The sequence below is a fragment of the Gadus chalcogrammus genome, chromosome 16, assembly GCF_026213295.1.
Source record: "Gadus chalcogrammus isolate NIFS_2021 chromosome 16, NIFS_Gcha_1.0, whole genome shotgun sequence".
NCBI lineage: Eukaryota > Metazoa > Chordata > Actinopteri > Gadiformes > Gadidae > Gadus > Gadus chalcogrammus.
This window is the reverse complement of record NC_079427.1, coordinates 9,724,939-9,737,018: the sequence shown is the minus strand read 5'-3', so window position 1 is coordinate 9,737,018 and position 12,080 is coordinate 9,724,939. Positions and strand designations below refer to the sequence as shown.

The 12,080-nt window shown below is 42.5% G+C and overlaps 1 protein-coding gene across 1 annotated transcript; it reads left to right on the top strand.

The window, feature by feature from the left end:
- Positions 1 to 10,162: 10,162 nt before the first annotated feature.
- Positions 10,163 to 11,116, top strand: LOC130405364 (odorant receptor 131-2-like). The gene has a single exon (XM_056610426.1). The coding sequence runs from the start codon at positions 10,163 to 10,165 to the stop codon at positions 11,114 to 11,116; it is 954 nt and encodes a 317-aa protein (XP_056466401.1).
- Positions 11,117 to 12,080: the final 964 nt, after the last annotated feature.

Sequence of the window (12,080 nt, the reverse complement as noted above, 5' to 3'; positions counted from 1 at the left end):
AATGATTGATGGACCAAAAGTAATATCATTGTGATATGTTAGGGCTTTTATTTGGTGTACATACTTTTTTTGAAGACAATGCTTTAAAGATGATGTTAAGGATACGTTAAAATCCATATTTCAGTAGATTATGGACCAATGTGGTATGGTCAGCTACTGATGTTATGACTAACACAACACCGTAAATCGTAAGTTGTGCATTTGATCAAATTTATGATTGACACCCGGTGGGTGGCATAGATGCCCACTTTGGACTCAATCTTCTTTGGCCATGAGTAAAGTGCGCTTAAAAAAACAAATACATTTTCAGTTACAATCTCGTCACACTGAAATAACTATACAGCAATAAGACATAATGCACTTAAGTAACACATCTGTCACAAATGATATTCCCTCTGACAACCTAGTTGTAGCAGAACAGATAGAATAATGAATGTTCCTTCATATTATGTATTTTATACTGCTGTTTATAAAGTTACTATTGTTTTCTGAATGATTGCATTTCGTAAAATTACAAATTGTCTTTAAATGTTTATTGGCCTATTCTTTCTGTAATCATTATTGACAATATATGTTACAGGGCCCCTTTTTCAGTTCCACTGAAATTAATAGACAGATAGATACAACTTTATTAATCGCCGTAGGAGAAATTTGTTATTATATATAATAAATAAAGATGTGCTTCAGCAGGTTTTCATATACATACAGATTATTGAAACATAAAAACTGAGTCACTCCCTTGATGAACATTCACAACTATCAGAAATCTACACAAAGGGTAATGGCGTAATAATAATAATAATAATAATAATCAATTTTATTTGAGGGCGCCTTTCATAGCACTCAAAGTCACCTTACAGGGCAGTGTTTAAAAAAACAAAATCAACAATCATAAAAAACACAAGAACAAGATACATTGAAACAATTTACACAAGTGGGGTGAAATGGGTTGGAGACAATGAATTAGATTGAATATGTCGGTTTAAAAAGATGTGTGTTTAGACGGGGCTTAAAAGTGGAGAGAGTGTCAGAGTTACGGAAGTCAGGTGGGAGGGTGTTCCAGAGTTGGGGGACAGATCGGCTGAATGCCCTGGACCCCATGGTGACCAGGCGGGCGGGTGGTACAGTGAGTTGAATGGAAGAGGAGGACCGGAGAGTGCGGGTGGGTGTGTTGGTGTGCAGGAGTTCACAAATGTATGGAGGGGCGAGGTTGTGGAGGGCCTTCAAGGTGAGGAGCAGAATCTTGAAATGGATGCGGGTTTTGACCAGGAGCCAGTGAAGCTGCTGAAGGACAGGAGTGATGTGATTAATGGAGGGGATTCTGGTGATGATGCGAGCGGCAGAGTTCTGGACCAGTTGAAGCTTACGGATGGACTTGAGGGGGATACCAAAGAGGAGGGAGTTACAGTAATCGATGCGTAGACATGTATCTGATGCCAAAATGTATTGAAATGCCAGCAGTAGCTTCACATTTACAGGCTAAATCTCTCCCTATACGATGGCCTTTTTTCCATTTTATATCAGTGCCCGCCCATCATATAGAGCAGTAGGGAAAGTGCCTATTAGGTCCTATTGTACTTGAGATATTATTTACTAACATACACTCATAAACAGTACAAACATTTACTTTCTGCTTGGGTTAAAAGCTTTGTGGCTTCCTACGAACTAAATACAGAAAGTCAAACACATCATGAGGCCTTGGAATCATAAAATATTATGTGTCAACTTCTGTTGGCATTAGATAAGAGCATCTTGAGGATATCAACATTGAACAGCAATACACAATAAGCAAAAATGATAAGGTTCCAACCTACTAGTCTGGAACCTTTCCTCGGACCAATGAATATCAATCTAGAGTCTCTAGCGCCCTCTGTTGTTGGACGTTTAAAGTTCACCATCAATTTTATTGAAAACATTAAATGTATCATACAGTTAATATAGATGATATGATATTAATGATATATGATATATATATATATATATATATATATATATATATATATATATATATGATATATATATATATATATATATATATACACCTTTGCTTGAGCATCCCATATGCGATTCTCAAAAAAGTCTGCATCAAAAACAAGTATTTCAAAAACAATCCAAAAAGGAAAGTTATGTAAGCAGAGTGGATGGCCGACCTAACGAAGGTAGCTAAGCCTATTGGAGTTTTACTACAAACCTCTCAAAAATCAAGGACAACGTTCCAAGAGGATATTTTTTTTCCTCCTTTGAGTAAGAAAAGTCTTTATGAATGTGCTATTGATCAATATAAAACCCTTTAGCTATATGGTGCATAATATTGTTCATGTATTTGGTTATATTATTTTCAATATCCTGGCTTCATTTATAAAAATATTCCATTGACATTGTTTAGCATTATGATGTTATCTGACTGTCAGTATAGCCCTATAGCTTAGCGTCGAGTCCTAGCATGCGGTCATCTTAAATTTTGCGGGTTTATGTATTATGTTACGTATTTTAAGAATCTAAGCTACCCACACATAGACCCAATGAAGACCAAACATATTAGCCGTAAATACCATACATAGCCACAGGGGAAACGGGACCTTACTGAAGGCTGCAATAACAGCTCCATCCACAGAGGGCAGCACCAGGCAGGTAAGGAGGCCGAGGGTAATAGTCACCCCGGCTCCTCCCACTACTTCCGGGCTTGTGGATCCATACCATAACAGACGGTTGGAGCCAGAGCAAGCTAGAACTCTCCCGGTAGCGATAGGATATGCGTGGGTTGATGTCTTGGATCAGCTAGGAGAATACTCTCGCACGTGCTAAGGCACATCTTCAATCTCTCTTAACTTCAGAGCATCAGTTTACCATACCGAAAATACTCATCTCATCTCATCTCATTTTCTTCCGCTTATCCGGGGTCGGGTCGCGGGGGGAGCAGCTCAAGCAGGGGGCCCCAGACTTCCCTTTCCGAAAATACTTTATACAAATAAAGTCTCTTTAAAGCTATTCCTTTGGATTCGACCCCTCTTTCCTTGAAGAACATTGCAATTATAACTCTTATTTTGAAATCCAACAAAGTAGAAGCTAATAACAATTGTAATGCATTTTTCATAGCCGATAGGCCTACTTTGGTATGGTTGGAATTGTATGTGAGAAAGGGGAACATTCAGACTGTATGCCGTTTTAAGCCTATGCTGATGTAGCGGGACAAGAGCCTGAGAGACCACATGAGAAAAACAACTTTCTGCTGCTCTTAAAGTCTCAGGACCCGTGGCATGCTGAAGCAATCTAGATTTTGAAATGATTGATTTATTTTTTACCAAAAGAGAAATCAGTGTGATAATACTATCCATAAGATAGTTTTTCCGTTTCTTATTTTGTGTGTATAGGCCTACGTGTTTTGAAGACAATGCTTGAAAGATGATGTTATGAATTTATTACCACACCGTAAAAAAGTTGTAAATTATATGTAATATATTGACAACTGGGTGGCAAAGATGCCAAACTTGGAGGGGATTTTTTGGGTGAAAACTACAGTGTGCTTTAAAAAACAAATACATTTTTCAGTTACAATCCTTTGGCACTGGCAATAAGGCATATGCACTTGAGTAATATGTAACAAATCATATTTGTTCTAACAATCTAGTTATATCACAACGTATAACATAATAATTGTTTCTTCATGTGATGTTTTCTATACTGCAGTTAAAGTCACGATCGTTTTCTGAATTATTTTGTTCAGTAAAATTACAAATAGGTTTTTAATATTTATTGACCTATTCTTTCTGTAATCATTATTTATAACATATGAAGTAGGTGGGCCCTTATTTTAGTTCCACTTATTGAATAAAGATGTGTTTGGACAGGTTTTTACACACATAAAGATTATTGAAACATCAGAATTCGACACAAAGGGTTATGAGCATATATGTATCTGATCATGGCAAAATGTATTGAAACGTCAGCAGTAGATTTGCTTGTCTTCATAAACTGTGGTTAATAAAATTATAGGCTTAATTTTTCCCCTGCATATACAGCGGAATTTTTTGCTCATCATAAGGAGCAGTAGGGAAAGTACCTATTAGGTCCTATTGGACTTGAGATATTGTTAACTCAGAGTACAAAGATTTACTTGAACTGAGAAACTACTCAGATATTACTTTCTGCTTCGGTTAAAACGTTTGCCTACTACTAATTTAATTCTGAACAGACATGTTTAGGCCGCCGAATCATACAATATTAAAGAAGTGTCAACGACTTATGTTGGCAATAAATAATAGCATCTTGGGGATATCAACATTGAACAGCGATACACAATAAGCAGAAATTCTAAGGTTCCAACCTTCAAGTCTAGAACCTCTCCTCTGACCAATGATTATCCATCTATAGTCTCTAGCGCCCTCTTCTGTTGGAAGGGGGAGCTGTGCACCATTTATTGTTCACCTTTTGTTGGATTAAAAACATTAAAATGTTTCATATACAGTTAATGTATATGAACCCACCAAAGCCTATAAAGATGGATGTAGGCCTATTTTTACAGTACAACAACCTACATTTAATTAAAAGGTTTAGGTTTTTTTAACTGATCAATCAATTTATTCTACACAGTTTTGTCCACCCTTTATTTTTCAGAATTTGATCCTTTTCAACCTTTTTCTTTCCTTAATTTTTCCTTCCTTTATTTTCATTCATTTGAATTGATTTTATCATTGTTGCGTGTTCTGAAATAATGTCACTCCTCTCATCCCTCTTTACACAACAAATGAAGATGTCTAACAACTTTATAAATGTATCTCTGGCTATTATTAAAACAAGCCTTGTGAACATGAACATGTAAGCGGAAACTCACGAAATGCAACAAGATATGTGTTACTACACAGATGTAACATATCAACTTATCACACAAAGAAACTGGTATGATCTATTTATTAAACAACTTTTCAATAGTCGTTGCAGGTCGTTGCAGGCAGGATCGGGAAACCGGGGCAGCAGACGAGGATCCAGAGGGACGAGACGGGGAGCGTAGTCGGGGACAGGCAGGGTCGGGAAGCCGGGACAGGAGACTGGCGAACGAGGATCCAGTAGGACGAGGCGGGGAACGTAGTCGGGAACAGGCAGGATCGGTAAACCGGGAACAGGAGACAGGCGAATAGCTGGAGAGACTTGCATGAACTAACAGCGAAGACAATCTGGCAACAGGTGAACAGTGTTCAGTCAACTTAAAGGCTCCACTAACCACCTGACGCAGCCCAGCTGCGAGGGTGAAGGGGGCGTGGCGGACAGACCGTGACAGGACCCCCCCCTCAAGGGACGGCTCCCGACGTCCCACCAGGTTGGTCAGGATGGGACCGGTGGAAGTCCCTGATAAGGGACGGGTCTAAGATGTTGCGGGCGGCCACCCAGGAGCGCTCCTCGATGCCATAGCCCTTCCAGTCCACAAGATACTGAAAGCCTCTTCCACGGCGTCTGGAACTGATGAGTCTACGGACGGTGTAGGCTGGCGCCCCATCGATGAGCCGGGGGGGTGGAGGGGGTCTGGAGGAGGGCTGAAGCGGGCTTTCACAAACAGGCTTCAGCTTGGAGACATGAAATGTGGGGTGAATCTTCATGGATCGTGGTAGGCGTAAACGGACGGCCACAGGATAGATTATTCTGGAGATAGGAAACAGACCCACAAACCTTGGCGCCAACTTCCTGGACCCCACACGGAGCGGGAGATCACGAGTGGACAGCCAGACACGTTGTCCTGGAGTATAACAGGGGGCCGGAATGCGACGTCGGTTGGCGGACCGTCGGTAGCGGTCGGAGGTGCGGAGAAGAACCGAACGAGCCTGCCTCCAGGTGTGTCGGCACCTCCGAATAAACGCCTGGACTGAAGGAACCCTGGCCTCACGTTCTTGCTCGGGAAAGAGGGGTGGCTGGAACCCCTGGGAGCACTGGAAGGGAGAGAGGCCAGTGGCCGAGCTGGGAAGGGTGTTGTGGGCATACTCCACCCACAGGAGATGTTTGGACCAGGAGGATGGGTTGCGGGAGGCGAGACAGCGCAGAGCAGTCTCCATATCCTGGTTCATGCGTTCAGCTTGCAGGCTTCAGCTTGCAAGCTGAAGTCTGTCATCTGGGTGGAATCCAGATGACAGACTGACCTTGGCTCCTAGGAGGGTACAAAACTCAGACCAAAAACGAGAGGTGAATTGTGGCCCTCGATCTGAGACCACGTCACTAGGTAGTCCATGCAGGCGGAACACATGTTTTAACATAATTTCTGCAGTTTCTCTGGCGGTGAGTAGCTTGGGTAAAGGGATTAAATGCTCCGTCTTAGAGAAACGGTCCACAACAGTGAGGATGACAGTGTTACCATGAGAGGCAGGTAGTCCAGTGACAAAGTCCAAAGCGACATGAGACCAGGGGCGATGCGGAATCGGCAGGGGTTGGAGGAGACCGGGCGGGGCTTGATGTGAGCCCTTGCACTGGGAACACGTTGGGCAGGCAGCAACAAACTCCTTGGTATCCTCTTGCATAGATGGCCACCAAAACCGCTGACGCAGCAGAGCCAGGGTGCGCCTCACCTCAGGATGACAAGCAAGGCGGGAGGAATGACCCCACTGAAGAACCTGGGAGCGGAGACTAGCAGAGACAAACAAACGACCACTGGGACAAGAGCGTGGAGCAGGATGCTCCGTCAGGGAGCGCTTGACTTTCTCCTCCACCTCCCAGGTGACTGACCTGATGACACAGGTGGAAGGGAGAATATTCTCCGGCTGGGAGGGCAACGCGTCGGGTTGGTACTGCCGGGATAGGGCGTCAGGCTTACGGTTCTTGGAACCTGGGCGGTATGAAAGAGAAAAGTCAAATCGGTTGAAGAAAAGAGCCCACCTGGCTTGCCTGGAAGTCAGACGCTTGGCTAAACGGATATAAAAGGCACACTCCCAAGCCTGTCTCACTGGCATCACCTTGCAGCGTGACTTCTTCCTGGAGGTCATAGTGTTTGAGGACTGGGTGGTGCGTGTTTAGGCGCTTAATGGTCTCCAGCGCTGTGTTGTGTCCTGGCAGCCATGTCCAGGCTATATCTTCGTCGGTCAGACGTCGGAGAGGATCACACACATCTGATAGGCTCGGGAGGAACTTTGATAGATAGTTTCCAAACCCTAACAGTCTCTGGAAAGATTTGACGTCTGTCGGTATCTGCATGTTCTGCACAGCTGTAATCTTGTCAAGATGTGGACGCAGGCCCTCTGATGTGAGGCGATAGGGCTTCAATATTCTTGTCGTGGTCTGCCATGGCGTCCTCGTCGGTGTCTTCACATCCATACACCGAGATGTCATCTGCTTTTACGCTCACACCTTTCAGGCCCTCCTCTGACTTTCCTCCTCTGCTGGTTTTATACCAAATGGCCTTCTAAGCCATCTGTATCGTCCTTCAGTTGTCCAGAATGTGGTCAAATAATGTTGTAGATATTATAACCGAATTATCTATCACTTCAACTAACTAAAAACATGAGGAATCGGGGAGTCCGGAACAAGTATTGACAGAGACTTTATTGCTACCCACAAACCAGGAACAACAAAGCCGAGTGAGGTTTGCAAAGACACTGACCGATCCCAATCTTTCTTATCCTTTCAAACTTAACTGTTTTGCATATCATATGACCGCCCTCGGTACATGCTCAGAATTGCCTTATATGGCAAGGACGGTCAGCCATATATTCCTTTAAGCATGTGGTCATCGCCAGCAGTTAATCTAAACAATGGGAGGATGTCAGTACGCCTTGGCCCCAGACTCCCTGTTGCCGTATGAGGCTCTGCTCTGAGTCCAGAGGTGGTTTCTCTGCTTTTCACCATTAGATATTTAGGCCTAATAATAATCATGGTTTACCATAGAATATAATTGTGGGGGGACATCCAACGTCTGGCCTGCAGGGGGAGCATGGGCAGGTTGGGAGCGCACCGGATCGGCTTTGGGGGGATTGGACCTGAGTGTGAGCAGGGGTCAGCACTCAGGCCAATCAGGGAATGTTTGTACTTATGTGCCTGCTTTGTGTTGTAGTAAAAGAGGAATCCAGGAAGGATCGGGAGTGGAGAGACAGGGGCGATCACGCCAGAGATAGCCTTGAACGCACCCTGTGACCGCTTTGAGCGGAGTTATAATTTACATTTAACCGACTTGTGTTTTGTTGGACTTGCGAGCGATCAAAATAAAAGGACTTTCTGTCGGAAGAGCAAACCTGGGGCCGTATTCACAAAGCATTTTATCTTGCAGCTAGGAGTGCTCCTAACTCGCGCTAAAACATTTTACGTAGGAGTTTTTTCTTAAAAGTTATTCACAAAGCCGCTGAGACCTACTCTTAGTAAGGATGAATCAATGAACTAAGAGTGACGCGCCGTTGCTATGGATTACGTCAATTCTCGTGCACGAGTTTAGAAGCGGTCAGTTCGGTGATTGGTTGTTCAGACGAGCCCACTGAATCACCGAAAAACAAGGAAATAGCCTAGGCTAGAAATGAATTCCTATTAAGTAGTTATAGTGCAGTTAGCAGAATACACGCATGATGACCATTTTGTGCAGACCACGATAATGACGTTGTAGCCTGCACGTTCAAGAGAGAGAGAAAGCAAAAAATAAAAATACGTAAAATTTAAAAGAAAATAAATGTTATGAACTACACAAATGTTGACTGATTTGTGCCAAGGTGTTTACCTAAAATGTGTTTTCAAAGTGATCCCTAAATGCCAGTCCACTCGGTTCCACACGGCCAAATTCATTGTCATGTTGATCGCCATCATCATCATCATCATCATCATCATCATCATCATCATCATCATCGTCTGGCTGTAGAATGTTCCTCTGCTTGCAGAGGTTGTGTAGAATGGCACATACAGTGATTACTGTGCTTGCCCTCTCTGGGGTGAGGCGTATTTCGCCGTGGAGGACATGAAACCGACGTTTCATCTGCCCAATTCCTCTCTCCACAACATTTCGTGTATGTTTGTGTGCTCTAGTATATATGGAGGAAATCAGTAAACAATAATAAATATGGATTCAACAAATAAAAGGCGTCAAAAAGCCAATACGATGTGTTTTACGCATAGGACTAAGCGTAATCTGCGTAATCACTTACATGTTATACTTTAACTGTGCTCCCGGTTGTGGATTGAGGTAGGGTGTCTAGAGCCACGTCTTGCATGGATAGTCACTGTCACCCAGCAAGTGACACCCAACTGGTACATCTGAAAAAACCTGCCGCAGACCGCTCACCATTAAAATGCGTGAATCATGGGTAGCTGAAGCTCCAGGCCACTTTGCAACAACATCCAGTAGGCTATGTTAAGATTTGCATCAAAAATGGAAAGAAAGATGGAATGCACTTTCTTTATTGACGAACACGTCCTCGTCTTTTGAAGGCGCAATTATTTTAGTTAGGAGTCTTAAATTTAAGAGTGACACGCCCAATATTTTTAGGAATTACTCCTAAATTCCTACTTTTAGCCATAAGATCCTTTGTGAATACGGCCCCAGATCTACACTTAACAGAGCGTCTCTGTCTAAATAATGGTTGGTGGTGATGACGATACAATAAAGCCTCTTATTTAACACACTGACACAAGACAGTGACGGCACCATTAGTGTATGCACCAGATAAATAAACATAATTATATATCCCATAATAATCTTCAGAACATTTCCTCCCAAATCTTTATTGAAAATACAGAAGAATGCAACTTCAATTCATTGACCCAAGCATAAACATAAGGTTAATAGCCATAGCATGATCTGAGTTACCTCTGGAGAGTAATAACTCCTATGAGAACTACATTTGAGTAAAGGATGACAAATCACAACCATGGCTCCTACGTAAGACGTCACAGATCCATAATAATAAAATAAAATACGGCTATTTGGACATTTATCGGTGGGCAACTCATGGTGAGTGCGCAAAATAAGGGTGTGTACTTAGTTAGAAAATTTGTGAAACTAATAAGTTCACTGGATTTGACGTTTCTCTTATTTTGTTACTCTTTCATTGACAGCTGGAATATACAGAAATCTGTCTTTCTTAAATTGGATGCGTGTTGATGCAATTGTTAGGGCAATGCACAATGTTTCAACAGATATTTGATTCTTGATTGTGTGAATGTTAACAAATGTCATTCTTTAGGTTTTCTTCCCAGTTCACATATCAACATGAATAATGTGACCGGGTTGTCGGGCAATTCAACATCTCCAACCAATTTACACGTTATCATCAAGGTGTGTGTGGTGGTTCCCTTCTTCTCCATCTTCCTCTTCTGCATCGTAATCATGCTCTACATCTTCGCATCTAACCGGCACTTCAAGGACAGCACTCGCTACATCTTGTTTGCCTTCATGCTGGTCAACGACGCCCTAGTAATGATGTTTTCTGTGCTGCTCTTTCTGCTGGCAATGGGCCAATTGAGGTTCCCCATTGTCTTCTGTGCCCCTCTGTTGTTTTTCTCCACTGCTTCCTTCCTCAACACCCCTCTCATCCTAGCTACCATGTCACTGGAGCGCTACGTGGCTATCATGTACCCACTGCAGTGCCCACCTTTATGGCGGTCCGACCGCATCTGGATCATCTTGCTGTGCCTGTGGCTCATCAGCTGTGTCCTCCCCACGGTGGACTTCTCCATAGCGGGGGCTCGTCCCGGACTGGACGTCCTCTCCACGCCCGTCTATTGCAACTCTGTGGCCCTCAACTCTTCTCCCGTCCAGAATTTATTCAAGTTCTACATGAACGGACTTTTCTTTGGGGCTGTGGCAGTCATTGTCCTCTACACCTACATCAGGATTCTCCTGGAGACCAAAAAGATGAGGCAGGACAGGGCCTCTGTGAACAAAGCCATGCAGACAGTGCTGCTCCACGGCTTTCAGCTGCTGCTCTGCCTCATGGCCTTCAACAATCAAATTACAGAAAGGCTACTCCTGCTAAACGCCTACTGGTCGCCCCGTGAACTCTACTTCTTCAACTACTTCTGTTTTATCCTCATACCCCGTTTCCTCAGCCCACTCATCTACGGCTGGCGGGACAAGAGCCTGAGAGACCACATGAGAAAAGCAACTTTCTGCTGCTCTTATAGTCTCAGGACCCGTGGCACGCTGAAGCCATCTAGATATTGAAATGATTGATTTATTTTTTACCAAACGAGAAATCAGTGTGATAATGATATCCATAAGATACAGTTTTTCCATTTCTTATTTTGTGTGTATACGTGTTTTGAAGACAATGCTTCAAAGATGATGTTATGACTTTATTACCACACCTTAAAAAAGTTGTAAATTATATTTAATATATGATTGACAACTGGGTGGCAAAGATGCCAACCTTGGATGGGATTTTTTGGGTCAAAACTAGAGTGTGCTTTAATAACCAAATACATTTTTAGTTACAATCTTGTCGCACTGGCAATAAGGCATGTGCACTTGTGCAATATGTAACAAATCATATTTGTTCTAACAATCTAGTTATATCACAACGTATAACATAATAATTGTTTCTTCATGTGATGTTTTCTATAGGCCTACTGCTGTTAATAAAGTCACGATCGTTTTCGGAATTATTTTGTTCAGTATAAATGCAAATAGTTTTTTAATATTTATTGACCTATTCTTTCTGTATTCATGAATTATAACATATGAAATAGGTGGGCCCTTATTTTAGTTCCACTTATTGAATAAATATGTTTTTAGACAGGTTTTTAGACACATAAAGATTATTGAAACATCAGAATTCGACCCAAAGGGTTATGAGCATACATGTATCTGATCATGGCAAAATGTATTGAAACGTCAGCAGTAGCTTTGCTTGTCTTCATAAACTGTGGTTAATAAAATGATAGGCTTAATTTTTCCCCATCTATAGCGGCACTATTTGCTCATCAAAAGGAGCAGCAGGGAAAGTGCCTATTAGGTCCTATTGGACTTGAGATATTGTTCACTCAGAGTACAAAGATTTACTTGAACTGAGAAACTACTCAGACATTACTTTCTGCTTCGGTTAAAACGCTTGCCTACTACCAATTCAATTCTGAACAGACTTGTTTAGGCCGCTGGATCATACAATATCATAGAAGTGTCAACGAAT

What these genes read in the sequence shown, in the direction of transcription:
- LOC130405364 (XM_056610426.1), top strand. Translation starts at nt 10,163, where the DNA reads ATGAATAATGTGACCGGGTTGTCGGGCAATTCAACATCTCCAACCAAT.